Here is a 21,872-nt window from a genome sequence, read left to right on the forward strand (position 1 = left end):
AAGTGAATCATTAAAAGGATTCAGTTCGTCAGACTCTGAATCCTGCAGACTCCGCCCATCTTCTGCCGCTTTATCGTCCACATGAGGCTCGTGGGGGCGGAGTCACGGACAGACCGCCACGCCATCACAGAGACAACCCACAAATCCACTCTCACCTACAGCCAATCCAGTGTCCAATGACCTGCTCTCCACAGTGTGGGAGGAACCCGGAGAACCCACATGTGACCCTTGTTCTGACCGGGTCATGAACTACAACGACCTTGACCCTTCACTTTAACCTTAACCTTAAACCGGACTCCTCTGTTAAATGTTAAGTCTTCTTAACTTTAATCTAGAGTTCAGCTTTGTTCACTTTGATTATTGACTCTTCAGTGAAAACACTCTCCAATCAGTGGGATTTGGGATTATAAATAGATTTTGGATTATAAATAGATTTTGGGATTACAAGTAGATTTTCGGATTCTAAGTAGATTTTGGGATTATAAATGGATGTGGGGATTTCAAGAGGTTTTTGGAATATGAGTACATTATGGGATTATAATTAGATTATGGGATTATAAATAGATTTGGGGAATTTAAGTAGTTTTTGGAATTATAAGATTTTGGGATTATAAGTAGTTTGGGGGATTTTAAGAGGTTTTTGGGATTATAAATAGATTTTGAGAATATAAATAGATTTTTTGGATTATAAATAGATTTTGGGATTATAAGTAGATTTTGAGAGTATAAATAGATTTTGGGATTATAAATAGATTTTGGAACTATAAGCAGATTTTGAGAATATAAATAGATTTTGGGATTATTAGTAGATTTTGGGATTACAAGTAGATTTTAGAATTATAAGTAGATTTTAGAATTATAAGTAGATAAGTGGATTTTAAGAGGTTTTTGGAATATGAGTACATTATGGGGTTATAATTAGATTATGGGATTATAAGTAGATTTGGGGAATTTAAGTAGTTTTTGGAATTATAAGATTTTGGGATTATAAGTAGTTTGGGGGATTTTAAGAGGCTTTTGGAATTATAAGTAGATTTTGGGATTATAAGTAGATTTTGAGAATATAAATAGATTTTGGGATTATAAATAGATTTTGGAACTATCAGTAGATTTTGGGATTACAAGTAGATTTTAGAATTATAAGTAGATAAGTGGATTTTGGAGGTTTTTGGAATATGAGTACATTATGGGGATTATAATTAGATTAGGGGAATTTAAGTAGTTTTTGGAATTATAAGAAGATTTTGGGATTATAAGTATATTTTAAAATTATTTGTATATTTTTGGATTTTAAGAGGATTTTGGAATTATAAATAGATTTTGGGAACTTAAGTAGTTTTCAGAATTATAAGTAGGAATTTAAGTCTTTTTCACTAATCTACAGTTGGACCTTGCTGACTTTGATTCCGGCGTCACACTCGTGACTTTTCGGTGACGACGCTCTCTGACCATCTGTATCATTTGAGAGCACACTGCCCTCTCATGGTTTGGTTTAAAATAACATAAGTAATTATCGCGTTACATTGGGGTCAATGATTACATTTAGCTTAGGGCCCCCTAAAGCCTTGGGCCGGCCCTGCACGCACTGTCGACGAACTGAGTTTTTGGGGGAAGTGGCACTCGACAAATGCCTGAATATTCCAGGAAATGAGGTGTGTCAGTGTGTCCTGCTGTCTCTCACACACACACACACACACACACACACACACACACACTCACCCTTGGGTCCGCGGGTCGTCCCACTGCGTGGTCCTGGTGTTGTGGTTGACGAAGTAAACTCGTCCATTGTCCTGACGCTTCTCTGCAGAGACAGAAGAAAACACAGACGATGAGAGGATGACCTGAGAGTCACAGCTCAGTGTGGACAGAACACCAGCGAGTGTGTGTGATATTTCACTGTGTGCCGTCAGCGTGGACACACGTCACACATCACATCAGCTCCATCTGGTGTTAAACGTAAACACTGAACCAAAGTTTGACTTCAAAAGTTACATATCACAAATGGTTAATGGACGCCAAAATTAAAAATGGCCGACTTCCTGTTGAGTTGAGGCCATGGTTACGGTCGACTTTTTTGTTCGTCTCGGTCGATAACATCTTCCCACCAAGTTTCGGGAAATTTGGTGGAACTCAATTTTGCCTCTGTTTTCACCTTAGGTGGCGCCCTTGAGCAAGGCGCGGGTCCAGGAACTATGGCAATATCGCATTTTCGCCTGACAGTTTCAAGGGTTTTTAATGCACGTTAAGTCCTCAAAAATGACCACGAAGACATGGATAGAATAATAATCTGAAGGATTACAAAAGAGTTAAACTTATACTTGCTCTTAAACATTTACAAAAGAAAATAAATACATTCTGAAATGACAACATTTAAACTAAAGTATTGTGTGGAAACAAATCCAGAGTTTTCCCTCAAAAACCAGAGGGCAGAAGATTCTGACTTTAATCTCAGATTACTGACTTTCCCGCTGTCTAATATGAAGCGAGCACCAACGGGAGAAGCCTAAAAGAAGAAAAATCGGATTTCTGAGATTAAAGTCAGACTTTTCCTCGGTGTGATGAGAAACAAAGTGGCTCAGGGTTTGTTTTCCCCACACAGTTCTAAGCAGAGCGCAGAAAACTCTGACTTTAATCTCAGATTACTGACTATTACAGAGGAAACGTGAGATTACGAGGCGACCGCTCCAACACAGATACACATCGAGGTACGGTGAGGAAACACATTTAGCTTGTCGGAAAAAAAATTCGAACCCACTTCAATCTGAGATTAAATCTGAGATTAACCTGAGATTAAAGTCAGAATTGGGACTTTTTCTTGTTTTTTTAATCCCGGAATATTCCAAATCTTGTCTTGTTTTTAGTATCCTCAACATCATCATGAGGCTTGAGTGTGTGTGTGTGTGTTCTTGTACTTGCGGCATACTGAGGACCAGTGAGGGGTTTTTAACCAACAAAGTGAGGTCATATTTACGAAATGAGGACATTTTGGCCGGTCCTCACTTTGATTTAATCGAAATCCCTTCCTGAGGTTGTAAACATGCTATACTCTGATTTTAGGTCCTCAATTTGGTACAAAAACCCATTTTCCAGCCCTGGTGTTTCACACACTTTTTGCTCTGGGGCTCCACCTGCAGACATGTTATGGTACTGCACCCAGTAGTTCTTTAGCGATGTCATTCATGAAGTAGATATTTGTAAATTGTGTTGATTTATAAAGTGGAAATGCTGGTCCTCACTTTGTCAGCACTGTTACCTGGTCCTCAGTGTGCAGCAAGTACAAGAGTGTGTGTGTGTGTGTGTGTGTGTGTGAAGCTGTTGCCCCGCCCCCTCCTCCTCCTGGTCTTCCTGACATCTTTTTCTCATTAACAGGAGTGTGTGTGTGTGTGTGGAGGCCCACAAACAGTAGTGCTCACATTTTGCAGCTCACACACGTTTTCACTCACCCCCCCCCCCCCCCCCCCCCCACACACACACACACACACACACATAGAGAGTTGTACTTTCTTTCATTTACCACTGTCTCCTTTCTTTCTCCCATCTTTTTTTTTTTTTTTTTTGGGGGGGGGAATCGGAGCCGAACAAAAAAAAAACGAGGGAAGAAACCGCAGATGAAAAAAGGAAAAGAGAGAGAGAGAGAGAGAGAGAGAGAGAGAGAGAGAGAGCGATGGAGCCAGTGATATAATTGAGGTTTTTTAGTCCTGAGGAACCGCAGCATGTTGAAAAGGCATCAGCAGTGTTCACTTATGAATGAATGAATGAATGAGTCCAGAAACATCCCATTAATCACCTCTGTCATTTGTGAACATGAAACTTAATCATCATCATCATCATCATCATCACGCTTTAAAACACATTTAAATTGAATTAAAAAGGACCAAAATTTTGGATTTTTGCGCTTTTTAAATATGAATAAAATCCCTTTTTTCTCCCCGTCGCTGTGAGGACGACTTCCAAAATGATTCATTAATCCAGAATATAATCCTGACGGAGCAACACTTCTGCTTCCACACACACACACACACACACACACACACACACACACACACACACACACACACACACACACACACAGAGAGAATAAAGATTAAAAACACTCACCCCATCCAGGAGGCAGCGCGCCCAGAGGGTCATTTTCCACCGGAGCGCCCGACGGCTGAGAGACAGAGACACAGAGACACAGAGTTAGGACGACTTTTTCTGTCTCTGCTTAAAGCTTTTGTCCTTTTGTGGTCGTCGTAAAAAAAAAGGAAATAAAATAAACCCTGAGAAAGAGAGAAGTGGAAAAACTCACAGTCGAAGCGTCCAAAAAGTGTGTGAGTGTGTGTTCGAGGTGGATGGACGGATGGACGGGTGGACGGACGGGTGGACGGACGGGTGGACGGACCCTATCTGCAGCAGCAGTGAGGGACGACTGACGGAGCTGGACGAGCGGCGTCTCTAAGCCTTTCCAAAAACTACACGCTCGGTAGGAGGATAAAACAACAAGGCTGTTCCAATGAGCGCAAAAGCCCCGCCCACTCAGCCTCAGCTTCCCGCTCCTCACCTCCTCAAACACCCCTCCCTCCCTCCCTCCCTCCCTCCCTCTCTTCCTCCCTCCCTCCTCCTCTTCCTCCTCTCTTCAAGCGCTGCTGTGAAAGTAAGCAGGGAAGTGCGATGTCTGAGGAAACTGAGGGAACATTCATGCTCCTTCCAGACTGGACACCAGACCCACACCCTCCACACCCTCCACACCCTCCACACCCCCACCCAGACCCAACCCACACCACCGACTGACAAAAGGCACCTTTATTCAACCCTGAGCCTTTACACACACACACACACACACACACACACACACCAACACACACGCGTGTGTTAGCTTGAGTGGAAACATATCTTGAAAAAAGGCACTTGTGAGTAATTAGCAGCCGCTGCAAAGATGGGTTTAAAAAACACGACGCTTCAGCTGAAACAACAAACAACAACACGAGCGTCGTTGTTTAAAAAAAAAAGAAAAAAAAAAAAAAAAGTAGAAATCGGCAAAATAAATCGCACAGGCAAACACGCACTCGGGCTAGAAACTGAAGTTTTTATAAACCGCTCACTCTCCCACACCAAAGCCAAGCCCATAGAGAAAATCAGCGATTTTAGCTCACATGGACACAGGAGCTGCTGGTCTACTGCTGCCTCGTGTGGTCACTTTGTGTCACTAAAATAAATTAGAATGAAGAATTTTGAAAGCTGAATTGAAAAAATAACCCACTGTAAGTCAGTGATGGAGGCAGCAGTGGATCAACAACTCCTGTGAACTCCCGTGTCGCTGTGATGTTAAAATCACTGGTTTTCTCTATGGGCTTTGGTGTGGGAGAGTGAGTGGTTTACAAACATCACTTTCCTGTTGGAAAAGTCTGTCTAACAGTGAAGATAAAGACGTGGACGCGTTCTTAAGATACCGTAGACCTGTGTTAATGTTATGTTATTAGGTATAAAAGACTCAAGTAAAAAGAAACTGAAGTTTGTAAACCACTCACTCTCCCACACCAAAGCCCATAGAGTAAACCAGTGATTTTAACATCACAGCAACACAGGAGTTCACAGGAGTTGTTTAATCCACTGCTGCCTCCATCACTAAGTTCAAACATCTTATTTTAGTGATTTTGGCTTTACTCAGATTGACTTCAGTGACACAAAGTGACCACACGAGGCAGCAGTAGACCAGCAGCTCCTGTGTCCCTGTGAGCTAAAATCACTGGTTTTCTCTATGGGCTTTGGTCTAACAGTGAAGATAAAGAACGTGAACGCGTTCTTAAAGATATCATAGACCTGCGTAGGTCTTTATTATATATATATATATATATATATATTTTAATGTGAATTTTAAAACGTCACTTTAAGAAGTGAGTGTGTCTATTTAAAAGTGTCTCTGTCATGGAAAGTGTGAGGGAGACGGGATGGAAAGGACTGGGTTTGCTGGAGGAGTCACAGTGGGCACAGAACAGGGTTAAAGGGTGTGTGTGTGTGTGTGTGTGTGTGTGTGTGTGTGTGTGTGTGTGTGTGTGTGTGTGTGTGTCGCTCCCATCGACAGCCAATGGTTGCCCCTGCACTCCACCCTTTTTGGGTTTTCTGTGACTAAAAAAGGTAAAAGGAGAATATAATGATATAAAGACATGATGACTTCATCCTGGCTCTGACCATTCACACACACAGAGAGAGAGAGAGAGAGAGAGAGAGAGAGAGAGAGAGAGAGAGAGAGAGAGAGAGAGAGAGAGAGAGAGAGAGAGAGAGAGAGTCAGAGAATCCTGTGAAATAAAAGTTCCGTGTTATGGATTTAGGAGGAAGAAGAAGCCCGTGTTGTTTTGTTAGCGTTGTTCGGGTCACTTTCACGCTAACATCAGGTCCCCGAAACCACTTTTTTACGCGTCCGATACGATATCAAAAACCCGAGGTATTCTCCCGACAGCGTTAAAGTAACGCCAAGCAGATTTTAAAAAATATGATTAAAATATGATTTTTATTTTTAGCGCCAAGCTTGCATCACCTCCGAGTTCACCGCATTCCAGTTGAGAAGTCGGGGAAAAAAAAAAACCTGACCCAAACATAATTATCTCAGGCTCAGGGTTTGAGTTCCAGTCCAACTTCGGACTAGGAACCTGGAAATTCCGACTTGAACCGATAACTGGAACACACAGCTAACAACCACTAGCATATAGCCTAGCTTGCATCCTGTTTGTAGAGTGGAATGACAGTCGTTGATATCAAACTGGTGGTTCCAAAAATGGTGCGTTCCATTTACATAGGAAGTTGGAACTGGGAGTGGCATTGAGTTGGAAAACGTCGCAAATAAAAAAACCCCGACCCAAACATATCACACTTTACGAGTTGTAAATGTGACTTAAGCAGGGCGTTGCAGTCCAACTTCAGACTAGGAACCCGGAAATTCCGACTAGCAACCATAACTGGAACACACAGCTAGCAACCACTAGCATATAGCCTAGCTTGCATCCTGTTTGTAGAGTGGAATGACAGTCGTTGATATCAAACTGGTGGTTCCAAAAATGGTGCATTCCATTTACATCGGAAGTTGAAAGTAAGAGTGGCATCGCCTCCGAGTTCACAACGTTCCAGTTGAGTCAGTAAAAGTCGGAAATAACACCTCCCCCCCGACCCAAACATATCTCACTTAACGAGTTGGAAATGTGACTAGAGGAGTGCGTTCCAGTCCAACCTCAGACTAGGAACCTGGAAATTCCGACTTGCAACCACCACTGGAACACACAGCTAACAACCACTAGCATATAGCCTAGCTTGCATCCTGTTTGAGTGGAATGACAGTCGTTGATATTAAACTGGTGGTTCCAAAAATGGTGCGTTCCATTTACATCGGAAGTCGGAAGTGGGAGTGGCGTCGCCTCTGAGTTCCCCACGTTCCAGTTGAGTCGGAAAAAGTCGGAAATAAAACCCTTCTGATGAAAAAATATCTCACTTAACGAGTTGTAAATGTGACTTGAGGAGGGCGTTGCAGTCCAACTTCAGACTAGGAACCCGGAAATTCCAACTTGCAGCCACCACTGGAACACACAGCTAGCAACCACTAGCATATAGCCTAGCTTGCATCCTGTTTGTAGAGTGGAATGACAGTCGTTGGTATCAAACCGCAGCATTAATGGTGCATTCCATTTACATCAGAAGTCGGAACTGCGAGTGGCGTCGCCGCCGAGTTCAACCACGTTCCAGTTGAGTTGGGAAAAAGTCAGAAAATCAACCCCCCCGACCCAAACATATCTCACTTTACGAGTTGAAAATGTGACTTGAGGAGGGCGTTCCAGTCCAACTTCGGATGAGGAACCCGAAAATTCCGACTTCCAACAACAACTGGAACACACCATAACACCACAGCACTGCTAGCAGCTAGCAACAACAGTTGTCAGTATCAAAGCGGAGCATTAACGGTGCGTTCAGCAGGAACTTAACGTGGGTTAAAGATCAGTGACGTTCATTGTTCATTCATGAAAAAGAGAAAACACTGAGGGAATAGTTTTAGTTTTTTTTACAAAAAATATGAGCGGCGGCTGGTGTGTGTGTGTGTGTGTGTAAACGTGTGAAACTGCAGGTGTGTGTGTTTTCTGTGATGAAACACAGGGCTGATTCAGGTGCTGCTGTTAGAGCTGCTTGTTTCAGTGAGAGCAGACGAGGCCACATTTTCATTTTTAAACAGAAACAAGCGTGAAGCTCAGCATCAATCAATCAATACTAAAACAGCTGGAGCATAAAAGTCACGTGCGTGTGCTCATGTATGTGCTCATGTATGTGCTCATGTATGTGCTCATGTATGTGCTCATGTATGTGCTCATGTATGTGCTCATGTGACGCAAACAGGAAGTAGATTGTTTAGTGTTAGCAGCTACGATGAAGAGTTTGCTTCTGAAAACTGAACTAGCATTTACGAAAAAAATATGTTTTAGTCACGAAAATCAACCTGAAGCTGATTTTAGTGACGAAAACCATTCACCTGAAATCATCTTTAAAAAGATGTCTGTGTTTACGAGATTTCTTTTTGGTTCTGTTTTTCCGAGATTTCTTTTTTCCGAGTTTTCTTTTTTTCATGTTCTGTTTTCACAAGGGTTCTTTTTTTCGGGTGCTGTTTTTCTGAGATGTCTTTTTTTTGGGTTCTGTTATCACTAGATTTTCTTTGGTTCTGTTTTTTTCGAGATTTCTTTTTCCGAGTTCTGTTTTTCCGAGATTTCTTTTCCGAGTTCTGTTTTTCCGAGATTTCTTTTTTCCGGGATCTGTTTTTACAAGATTTATTTTCCCGAGATCTGTTTTTTTTCAAGTTCTGTTTTTTCCGAGATTTCTTTTTTTCGGGTTCTGTTTTACGAGATTTTATTTTCTGAGTCTGTTATTACGAGATTTCTTTTTTCCAGGTTCTGATTTAACAAGTTTTTTTTTCCAGAGTCTGTTTTTCCGGGGTTTTTTTCCCCCAAGTTCTGTTTTTCCAAGATAACTTTTTCCAGGTTCTGTTTTTTGAAGATTTTGTTTCCTGGGTTCTGTTTTTACGAGAATTTTTTATGAGTTCTGTTTTTACGAGATTTCTTTTTTCCAGGTACTGTTTCTACAAGATTTTTTTCCGGGTTCTGATTTAACGAGATTTTTTTTTCAGAGTCTGTTTTTCCGAGGTTTCTTTTCACGAGATCTGTTCTTCCGAGATTACTTTTTCCAGGTTCTGTTTGTCGATATTTCTTTTTTTCCGGGATCTGATTTAACAAGATTTTTTTTACAGAGTCTGTTTTTCCATGATTTCTTTTCCCGAGTTCTGTTTTTCCGAGATTACTTTTTCCAGGTTCTGTTTTTACAAGATTTTTTTTCCTGGGTTCTGTTTTTACGAGAATTTTTTATGGGTTCTGTATTTACGAGATATTTTTTTTCCGGGTTCTGTTATTACGAGATCTTTAACTCTCTTCTTACTACTTCCTTTTAGCTTTTATAATCTGCTGTGAGTTTTACATCTGAAGTCTCCTGACGAAATAAGCAATAAATAAATCATAATTTAGTAGCAGAGATTACCACGGATACAAAGATGTTGCTTTAAAAAAAGAAGGGATTATGGAGGGACGACAGGAAAGTGGGTGTGGCTTAAGTGAAGGGCGGGGGGGGGGGGGGGGGGGTGGAAACAGCAGTTAATGACTGTGAGGCTGTTCTCTCCACCATCGCTAACAAGCTGCAATTACTCTGCAAACACACACATACACACACACACACACACACAGACAGCACCATTGTGCAGTTGCTGAAAAGTGTGTGCGTGTGTGTGTGTGTGTGAATACATAAACATGCCTGTGTGTAAGCGCGTGTGTGGGTGTGTTCTTGTATCCGTTACCTCTTCAGGACTCTTTCTGGCACACTAACTAGTCCTCGTGGAGATCTAAAACCTGGTCCTAACAAGGACAAAAACCTCATTTGTGACTATAACTGATGTTAATAAAGGCTCCGTCTGTCCACAGGAAACAACAAAACACGACAACGATCCAGGAAATGTCTTCATCCTCCACCACGACACCCTCAATACATATGCCAGGCCTGTATGTGGCGCTGTCGCTCTGCTACAGAAAGACACCAAAGCCGAGGAAGAAGACGAGATTTATTTTTTTCGGGTTCTGTTTTTTATTTTTCATCTTTTTTTACAAGATTTTTTTTCAGGTTCTGTTTTTACGAGATTTCTTTTTTTCGGGTTATGGTATTTTTTTTTTTTTTTTACGAGATTTTTTTTCTGGGTTCTGTTTTTACGGAAAAAAAATTACGGGTTATGTTTTTATGAGATTTTTTTTCGGGTTCTGTTTTTACGCGATTTTTTTCCGGGTTCTGATTTTTCTAGATTTTTTTTACAGGTTCTGTTTTTAAGAGATTTATTTTTTTGGGTTCTGTTTTTAACGGAAAAAAAATTTGAATTCTGTTTTCACAAGTTTCCTTTTTATACCAATCCCTTTTGGGTTTTGATTTCAGGGAGTGCAGTGTTCCAACCCTTAAACTAAGTCTAACCTCAACCCTAAAACCAGGTCTTAACTCTGAGTCTACAAGTTTGTAAACCACTCACTCTCTCACACCAAAGTCTATCGAGCAAATCAGTGATTTTAGCTCACGGAGACACAGGAGCTGTTCCACTGAGCATGTTGTTGTGTTCACTGACCTGTCTGTCTGTGTGTGTGTGTGTGTGTGTCTGTGTGTGTGTGTCCTTGTTCACACACACCAGGGCCATAAATAGTCACCACTATCAGCGGTGAGGGCATTCCAGGACAGGGCAGAGTGTTATCAGAGCAGAGGGAAGGAGCTGCACACACACATACACACACACACACCCCCCCACACACCCCCCCACACACACACACACACACACACACACACACTCTGAACCACATCGTTCTGGACGCATGTGGAAGTCTGGATTTTTTTTTTTGCAGTCATCAGAATCAGCTGCAACTTTGACGCCCCCTAGTGGCCACACCGTGTGCTGCTCAGTGGAGCTTTTGATAACTTTTAATCCCACCCTCGTCCAGAGTGAGCGGACCAAATCTGAAGTCGGACGCATTTAATCTGTAGAAGCAGTGCACCGTCTGGCTTCAGTCTGACCTCGGCAGCTTCACCGACAACGATGACGACTCGTCAGCGCGAAGACGGCGGAATATTAAACGACCGCGCTGGAAAAAAATACGACAAAGCGAGCGACGTCACGGAGCATCTGCAGAACGCCCGTCCACCACGACACGCCTCCTCCTCCTCCTGTTAGATAACGAGTGAACCACACGCAGAATCTAAACTAAGATGTGTAACCGTCGTGAGCGGCAGCAGAGGAGCGGTGAGGAAACCAGAAAACACTGTTCGTAAAAACACAACATGACTCTGAACATTGTGTTCACGTCTTTATCTTCACTGTGAGACAGTAAAAATGTCCTCACTGTCTGAAAATGTCTAAAATGCTGGTGGAAGCGTGGACATGTGAGCGCGAGGACGCTTGGACATGTGGACTTGTGTACACAGACGCGTGGACATGAGGAAACATGGAGCATGTGGACGCTTAGATGCATGGACGTGGACATGCGGATGCGAGTGTGTGGACACGTGAGCATGTGGACGCTTAGACATGTGAGCGTGTGGACGCTTGGACATCTGAGCGTGTGGACATGTGGATGCGAGTGTGTGGACACGTGGACATGTGGACACATGGACACGTAGACATGTAGACACGCGGACACGTAGACATCTGGACATGTGGACACATGGACACGTAGACACATGGACACGTAGACACATGGACACGTAGACACATGGACACGTAGACACATGGACACGTAGACAAGTGGACACATGGACACGTAGACACATGGACATGTGGACAAGTGGACACGTAGACACATGGACACATGGACACATGGACACATGGACACGTAGACACATGGACACGTAGACACATGGACACGTAGACACATGGACACGTAGACAAGTGGACACATGGACACGTAGACACATGGACACGTAGACACATGGACACGTAGACACATGGACATGTGGACAAGTGGACACGTAGACACATGGACACGTAGACACATGGACACGTAGACACATGGACATGTGGACAAGTGGACACGTAGACACATGGACACGTAGACAAGTGGACACATGGACACGTAGACACATGGACATGTGGACAAGTGGACACGTAGACACATGCACACGTAGACAAGTGGACACATGGACACGTAGACACATGGACACGTAGACACATGGACACGTAGACACATGGACACATAGACACATGGACACGTAGACACATGGACACGTAGACACATGGACACATGGACACGTAGACACATGGACACGTAGACACATGGACACGTAGACAAGTGGACACATGGACACGTAGACACATGGACACGTAGACACATGGACACGTAGACACATGGACACGTAGACACATGGACACATGGACACATAGACACATGGACACGTAGACACGTGGACACATGGACACATGGACACATGGACACGTAGACACATGGACACGTAGACACGTGGACACATGGACACGTAGACACGTGGACACATGGACACGTAGACACATGGACAAGTAGACACATGGACACGTGGACACTTGGACACGTGGACACTTGGACACGTGGACACTTGGACACGTAGACATGTGGACACATGGACACGTAGACACATGGACACGTAGACACATGGACACGTAGACACATGGACACGTAGACACATGACAAGTGGACACGTAGACACATGGACACGTAGACACATGGACACGTAGACACATGGACACGTAGACACATGGACATGTGGATGTGAGGACACATGATGGTGAGCGTGTGAACATATGGACACATGGAGGTTAGCGTGTGGACACATGGACGCATGGACACGTGGACGTGTGGTCAGTACCTGGTAGAGGAAGCGCTGGCTGAACTGGTGCATGGCTCCCTGCAGCTGGCTGCGCTGACTCTGCCACTGCTGATAGTTGCGCACAGACTCAGCCGTGGGCCTCTGCCACGTGGTGGTTCTGGTGTTGTGGTCCACGTAGTAGAACCTGCCCTGCTGGTCCACTCGCTTCTCCCATCTGGTTCAAGAGAGGACAGAGAGACAAGAGAGTCTTTATGAGGACAACTGGGAACAGCACGCATTTATACACGCATGGAAAAACAAGGGTTAAGACCTGGTCTCAGGGTGAGGGTAAAGGGCTCAGGAGTGCATGATGTCAATGAACGTCCTCACTGTGAGTGCTATACAAACGTGTGTGTGTGTGTGTGTGTGTGTGTGTGTGTGTGTGTGTGTATTCCGCTTCTCCTGCACAGTGAACCTTTACCTGTCAACAGTGTGGATGTTCTACGTTTCCTCACTTTGACTGTGTTCAAAGATCTGTGTGTTTGGATTTAACACACGCACATGCGCACACGCACGCGCACACGCACACGCACGCGCACGCGCACACGCACGCGCACACACGTGTGCTCTGTCCTGAACAGGAAACCAGGACTTTCAGTTCTCTGGCTCCTCCCACTGGACCCAGGCCTCTAAATAGACTCCCCTGTGTTGCAGGGGAGGATTAATGCAAACACACAGTGACTGAGTGTGTGTGTGTGTGTGTGTGTGTGTGTGTGTGTGTGTGTGTGTGTGTGTGTAAATGCAGTTAGCTGGATCTCACTCGTGCAGCAGAATTGTGCACTTCTTTCTCATACAGTATTTAGGTTTATGACATAAAGTTAGTCAATTTGTCGCTGGTCTCTTTAAAAAAAATCATCATCAGTCTCATCACAGTCTCATCATCACAGTCTCATCATCAGTCTCATCATCATCACAGTCTCATCATCATCACAGTCTCATCATCACAGTCTCATCATCATCACAGTCTCATCATCATCACAGTCTCATCATCACAGTCTCATCATCATCACAGTCTCATCATCATCACAGTCTCATCATCATCACAGTCTCATCATCACAGTCTCATCATCATCACAGTCTCATCATCATCACGGTCTCATCATCACGGTCTCATCATCACAGTGTCATCACAGTCTCATCACGGTCTCATCATCACAGTCTCATCATCACAGTCTCATCACGGTCTCATCATCATCACAGTCTCATCATCATCATAGTCTCATCATCACAGTCTCATCATCACAGTCTCATCATCACAGTCTCATCATCATCACAGTCTCATCATCACAGTCTCATCATCATCACAGTCTCATCATCATCACAGTCTCATCATCATCATAGTCTCATCATCACAGTCTCATCATCACAGTCTCATCATCATCACAGTCTCATCATCACAGTCTCATCAGTCTCATCATCACAGTCTCATCATCATCACAGTCTCATCCCAGTCTCATCATCACAGTCTCATCATCATAATCTCATCATCACAGTCTCATCATCATAATCTCATCATCACAATCTCATCATCATAATCTCATCATCACAGTCTCATCATCATAATCTCATCATCACAGTCTCATCATCATAATCTCATCATCACAGTCTCATCATCATAATCTCATCATCACAGTCTCATCATCACAGTCTCATCATCACAGTCTCATCATCATAATCTCATCATCACAGTCTCATCATCACAGTCTCATCATCATCACAGTCTCATCACAGTCTCATCATCACAGTCTCATCATCACAGTCTCATCATCATAATCTCATCATCACAGTCTCATCATCACAGTCTCATCATCATCACAGTCTCATCATCACAGTCTCATCACAGTCTCATCATCATAATCTCATCATCACAGTCTCATCCCAGTCTCATCATCACAGTCTCATCATCACAGTCTCATCATCATAATCTCATCATCACAGTCTCATCATCACAGTCTCATCATCATAATCTCATCATCACAGTCTCATCATCACAGTCTCATCATCATCACAGTCTCATCATCACAGTCTCATCACAGTCTCATCATCACAGTCTCATCATCATAATCTCATCATCACAGTCTCATCATCACAGTCTCATCATCATCACAGTCTCATCATCACAGTCTCATCACAGTCTCATCATCACAGTCTCATCATCATAATCTCATCATCACAGTCTCATCCCAGTCTCATCATCACAGTCTCATCATCACAGTCTCATCATCATAATCTCATCATCACAGTCTCATCATCACAGTCTCATCATCATAATCTCATCATCACAGTCTCATCATCACAGTCTCATCATCATCACAGTCTCATCATCACAGTCTCATCACAGTCTCATCATCACAGTCTCATCATCATAATCTCATCATCACAGTCTCATCCCAGTCTCATCATAACAGTCTCATCATCATAATCTCATCATCACAGTCACATCATCACAGTCTCATCACAGTCTCATCATCACAGTCTCATCATCACAGTCTCATCATCATAATCTCATCATCACAGTCTCATCATCATCACAGTCTCATCATCACAGTCTCATCATCACAGTCTTATGATGAGATTGTGAGCGTCCTAAACAACAACAGTGTGCTCTTTACTCCATGAGGAGGAAACTCTCTGTGTTGTTGATGACGTAACTAAAGTGGAGGCTCTCAGACGAGCATTTGTGGGCTCTGGGATTTTCCCCGGCTCCAGTAAATAAGCAGCTAGTGCTAATATCAGAGCGGTCAGAGACAGACAGAGAGACGGCTGAAGTGTCTTCTCTGTGAAAGACACAGAGTCTCCTCCCTTTGGTGGATCCTCCTGACCACAAGAGACACGGAGAGAACCAAGCAGAGGTCCTGATTCTTCCTGGGGCTGACCACGTCCACCATGTGGGTTCAATTCTCAGTGGAGACACCAGTTTATCAGAGACTCCCAGAGCGAGGCAGGAGCTGCAGGACCTGGAAAAGTCTCTGAAGCTTCATACACAGTTACAGACTTCCTGTTTAGCTGTGAACTCTTCTGTGAAGACACATCTGCTTTCTTTGACACTCTCAAACTATCGCAAACACCCTGTGTTTTCTTTAGCTCCTGCTCGGACGAGGTTCAGACGAGCCGATGCCAACATGTGAGGAGCCGATGCTAACATGTGAGGAGCCGATGCTAACATGTGAGGAGCCGATGCTAACATGTGAGGAGCCGATGCTAACGTGTGAGGAGCCGATGCTAACGTGTGACGTCAACAGACTTAAGGTCACCGATTGGTCAGAGAGTGTCGTCACTGAAGAGTCATGAGCGCGACGTCAAAGACAACAATGTCCAACTGTAAATTCAAGTTAAAAAGACTAAAAAATACTACTTGGATTTCCAAAATCTACTTATAGTTCAGAAAATCTACTCATAATTCCAAAACCTACTAGAAATTCCAAAAATCTTAAAATCCCCAAATCTACTTATAGTTTAGAAAATCTACTTAAACTTCCAAAATCTACTTATAATCCCAAAATCTACTTAAAATTCCAAATTCTTATAATTCCAAAATCTACTTATAGTTTAGAAAATCTACTCATAATTCCAAAATCTACTAGAAATTCCAAAAAAATTAAAATCCCCAAATTTACTTATAGTTTAGAAAATCTACTTAAAATTCCAAAATCTATTTAGAATCCCAAAATCTACTAAAAATTCCCCCCAAAAAACATAATAATTCCAAAATCTTATAATTCCAAAATCTACTTTTAGTTTAGAAAATCCACGTAAAATTCCACTAAAATCCTGCTATAATCTACTTATAATTCCTGCTATAATCTACTTATAATTCCTGCCATAATCTATTCATAATTCCTGCTATAATCTATTTATAATTCCTGCTAAAATCTTCTTAAAATCCCCAAATCGACTTATAGTTTAGAAAATTCACTTAAAATTCCAAAATCTACTTAAAATTCCAAAAATATACTTAAAATTCCAAAATCTTATTAAAATTCCAAAATCTACTTACAGTTTAGAAAATGTACTTAAAATTCCAAAATATACTCCTAATCCCAAATCTACTTCTAATCCCAAATCCCTCAGATTGGTCAGAGAGTGACGTCACTGAAGAGTCACGAACTCGTCGTCCGACACAAGAATCAAAGTGAACAAAGCTGAAGTGTAGATTAAAGTTAAGCAGATTTAATAATCCCTGAATGAAGCGTTAATCTCCAGCATGTAGCAGAGGAGTCTGAGGTGGAATTAGAGACAGAACAATCACCTCCACGTTCACTGGGATCAACCTTCAGTGTCAGTATTTAGCTGAAGTTCAGTCATATTTAGCCTCTTTAGCGTCATGACTCATGCAGCTGGAAGTCTCCGCCCCGTCTGATGCTATTTATCACCAGTCTTTTTAAAATGAGTATTAATATGAATCTTTACTTATAGACCGTTCTGAGTCGTCCTTTTTCCCACCACTTTTTTCCCAGGCTTCATTGAAAGTATCTCCATCAACAGGAAGTTCCCTGCAGTTCACTTTCTCTGCTGTAGTTCGTAGATTAACTTTGATTCATAAATGTTTTCTTACATCAGAACACGTTCAGGAGAATCTGAAAATCTTTCTTACTGTGGCAAATGGTCTGTATTTATCGAGCACTTTGAGGAAATAGCGTGGGGATTAGCGTCTTGCCCAAGGACACGTTGGCATGCAGACGAGCAGAGCCGGGAATCAAACCCACAACCTTCCAGTTGAAAGACGAGTCGCTCTACCGCTGAGCTACCGTCGCCGCAAATTAGCATTAGTTTAATTTAAGTTAATTTAAGTTAGTTTAAGTTAATTTAATTTAAGTTCAGACTAAAGTGGGACTAATGTGGGACTACAGTCAGACTAATGTGGGACTACAGTCGGACTAAAGTTGGACTACAGTCAGACTAATGTGGGACTACAGTCGGACTAAAGTGGGACTACAGTTAGACTAAAGTGGGGACTACAGTCGGACTAATGTGGGACTACAGTCGGACTACAGTCGTCTAAAGTGGGGCTACAGTCGGACTAAAGTTGGACTAAAGTGGGTATACAGTCAGACTAAAGTGGGACTACAGTCGGACTAACGTGGGACTACAGTCGGACTAAAGTGGGACTACAGTAGGACTAAAGTGAGACTACAGTGGGACTAAAGTGGAACAGCAGTGGGACTACAGTCAGACTAAAGAGGGACTACAGTGGGACTAAAGTGGGACTAAAGTGGGACTACAGTGGGACTTAAGTGGGACTAAAGTGGGACTACAGTGGGACTACAGTGGGACTAAAATGGGACTACAGTGGGACGACAGTCGGACTAACGTGGGACTAAAGTGAGACTACAGTGGGACTAAAGTGAGACTAAAGTGGGACTAAAGTGGGACTGAAGTTGGACTAAAGTGGGACTACAGTGGGACTAAAGCTGGACTAAAGTCGGACTAAAGTGGGCCTACAGTGGGACTAAAGTCGGACTAAAGCTGGACTAAAGTGGGACTAAAGTGGGACTACAGTGGGACTAAAGCTGGACTAAAGTCGGACTAAAGTCGGACTAAAGTGGGCCTACAGTGGGACTAAAGTCGGACTAAAGCTGGACTAAAGTCGGACTAAGCTGGACTACAGTGGGACTAAAGCTGGACTAAAGTGGGACTAAAATCGGACTAAAGTGGGACTAAGCTGGACTACAGTGGGACTAAGCTGGACTACAGTGGGACTAAGCTGGACTACAGTGGGACTAAGCTGGACTACAGTGGGACTAAGCTGGACTACAGTGGGACTAAGCTGGACTACAGTGGGACTTTCCTGAAGTGTTTTCTTTTGCTTGTCGTCATAAAGGAGCAGTTCAGTCAAGATGGAGGCTGAACATAAACAGACAGTGTGGCTTTGTGGTTCACGGATGTCATGTGACATGGATTAATTTGTGTTGTTTTTTTTATAAACTCCTGAGGAGGAAAAGGAGGAGGAGGAGGAGGAGGAGGGGGAGGAGGGGGAGGAGCTGAGCTCGTAGTAGATTTTTATAAAGAACACTATGTTTTCCTGCAGTCAGTTTAGGACAAATTTAATCCAGCTTCCAAACCTGGATCACTTCATAGTTCCCAAACTCTAAACAGTTCCTGGTGTGTGTGTGTGTGTGTGTGTGTGCGGTGCAGCATAAGCCAGCTAATTGATCGTGTGTTGGTCCAGTGGGCAACACAACACACTGCTGGTGTGTGTGTGTGTGTGTGTGTGTGTGTGTGTGTGTGTGTGTGTGTGTGTGTGTAAGTACATGTGGAAGCTGAGAAAGGACTTTTGTTCTCCCCCCCCCCGCTCTCTTTCCTCACACGGAAAATGTGAGATGGGGGTTGGAGGTTGTAGAGGTGGGGGTGACCTTTTCCTAAACACAGCCTCTTTCTCTGTCACACACACACACACACACACACACACACACACACACACACACACACACACACACACAGACACACACACGCACACACATCCACCCCCCCCCCCCCCCACACACACACACACACAAATCACGTACTGTGCGCTTTAACGCATGTTTTCTTTGACGCCTTTTTCCAGGGTCAAATTCAAGCACTTTTCCAGGCTATTTTTCCAGGTCTTTTCCAGGTCTTTTCCAGCACCTTACAGCTGTAGTAAATGTTCTGGATGAGGCGTTCATACACGTAAGCTCCGCCCCCTTTACTACTTATAGATCCATATCCACAGTCTGCTTATAATTCCAAAATCTACTTATAATTCCTGCTATAATCTTTTTATAATTCCTGCTATAATCTACTTGTAATTCCTGCCATAATCTATTCATAATTCCTGCTATAATCTACTTATAATTCCTGCTATAATCTATTTATAATTCCTGCTATAATCTACTTGTAATTCCTGCCATAATCTATTCATAATTCCTGCTATAATCTACTTGTAATTCCTGCCATAATCTATTCATAATTCCTGCTATAATCTATTTATAATTCCTGCTATAATCTACTTATAATTCCTGCCATAATCTATTCATAATTCCTGCTATAATCTATTTATAATTCCTGCTATAATCTACTTATAATTCCTGCCATAATCTATTCATAATTCCTGCTATAATCTTTTTATAATTCCTGCTATAATCTACTTATAATTCCTGCCATAATCTATTCATAATTCCTGCTATAATCTACTTATTATTCCTGCTATAATCTACTCATAATTCCTGCTATAATCTACTTATAATTCCTGCCATAATCTACTTATTATTCCTGCTATAATCTATTTATAATTCCTGCTATAATCTACTTATAATTCCTGCTATAATCTACTTATAATTCCTGCTATAATCTACTTATTATTCCTGCTATAATCTATTTATAATTCCTGCCATAATCTACTTATTATTCCTGCTATAATCTATTTATAATTCCTGCCATAATCTACTTATAATTCCTGCCATAATCTACTCTACTAATTATTCCTGCTATAATCTACTTATAGCAGGACGTTGTCGTTGAGAACGTGGTGATCAGTCAGTCCCCACACAAACCCATAGTTAAATCTATATTGATCAGGTTCACTTGGTCTTCTTATATATATGATAGTGATGAGGTTAATCTGTATGTATGTTAAATCTGCACCAGATTAACAGTCTGTGGTGTATTCAGAATACGTTCACTGCTTCTTCATTTCGCTGTTTATCCTGCGATGGCGTTTCACAGAGACGACCCCTGAGTCATGTGACGTCTAGAGCTCAGTCGTCTGTCTAACAGTGTGTGCGCGCACACACACACACACACACACTCTTGTACTTGCTGCACACTGAGGACCGAGTTGCAGACAAAGTGAGGACCAGCATTTCCACTTTATAAATCAACACTATTACAAATATCTCCTTCATGAATGACATCTATAAAGAACTACTGGTTGCAGTACCATAAAATGTCTGCTGGTGGCGCCCCAGAGCAAAAACGGCTGGAAAACTTTTTCGATTGGTAATTTTTGGTCCAAAATTTTGTCAAAAACGTCATACTATACTATGTCGTCCAAAATGTGGGGGAAAAAAATTACCCAAAATTTTTGGGCCAAAATTTGACAAAAACGTCATACTATACTTTGTCACACACACACACACACACACACAAACGCACACAAACAGACACAGACACACACACACAGGCCTACCCTGGAGGCAGTGGTCTCTCCCAGGTTGTGGTCTTGGTGTTGTGGTCGACGTAGTAAACTCTGCCATGAGGCAACACTCGCTGCTCCCATCTGAAAACACACACACACACACACACACACACACACACACACACACACACACACACACACACACACACACACACACACACACACACACACACACACACACACACACACACACACACACACACACACACACACACACACACACACACACACACACACACACACACACACACACACACACACACACACACACAGAGAGAGAGAGAGAGAGAGAGACAACGGTATAGTTTTATAAATCAACACTGTCTTCATTTAGGCCACGCCCACACAGGATCGATGGCGTTTAGGTTCTCACCCTGCAGGGAGGGACTCTGTGGCGTTGCTGCTGCTCTGCTCCGTGCTGGAGCTGGGCGTGGAGTCTGGACCGGGCTCTGCTGGACCGGCTGGACCCAGAGCTTCCTGTCCTGGTGGAGGAGGAGGAGGAGGAGGAGGAGGAGGAGGAGGAGGAGGGCTGCTGCTGCTGCTAATGATGCCACCGCCGCCTGAGGGTAAGGGAGGAGGAGGCACAAACAAAGGATTTTAAAAGCCGAATTCACTAAAATCAGTCATTGTAAGTCAGTGATGGAGGCAGCAGTGGATCAACAACTCCTGTGAACTCCTGTGTTGCTGTGATGTTAAAATCACTGGTTTTCTCTATGGGCTTTGGTGTGGGAGAGTGAGTGGTTTACAAACGTCAGTTTCTTTTTACTTGAGCCTTTTATGCTGAATAAAATCA

General features: G+C 42.9%; 1 protein-coding gene across 3 annotated transcripts in view; it reads right to left on the reverse strand.

The window, feature by feature from the left end:
• wwp2 (WW domain containing E3 ubiquitin protein ligase 2) overlaps nucleotides 1-21,872 on the reverse strand; it is a 43,828-nt gene that overhangs the window by 9,873 nt on the left and 12,083 nt on the right. For all 3 annotated transcript variants that reach the window (XM_083893532.1, XM_083893530.1, XM_083893531.1), the window contains exons 8-12: nucleotides 21,453-21,639; nucleotides 21,071-21,160; nucleotides 12,922-13,096; nucleotides 4,099-4,153; nucleotides 1,720-1,801 (exon numbers count right to left, since the gene is read on the reverse strand). In XM_083893532.1, coding sequence (XP_083749658.1) covers nucleotides 1,720-1,801; nucleotides 4,099-4,153; nucleotides 12,922-13,096; nucleotides 21,071-21,160; nucleotides 21,453-21,639 — 589 coding nt within the window. The remainder of the gene's footprint in view (nucleotides 1-1,719; nucleotides 1,802-4,098; nucleotides 4,154-12,921; nucleotides 13,097-21,070; nucleotides 21,161-21,452; nucleotides 21,640-21,872) is intronic.

Source organism: Microchirus variegatus, assembly GCF_963457635.1.
Source record: "Microchirus variegatus genome assembly, chromosome: 8".
Taxonomy (NCBI): Eukaryota; Metazoa; Chordata; class Actinopteri; order Pleuronectiformes; family Soleidae; genus Microchirus; species Microchirus variegatus.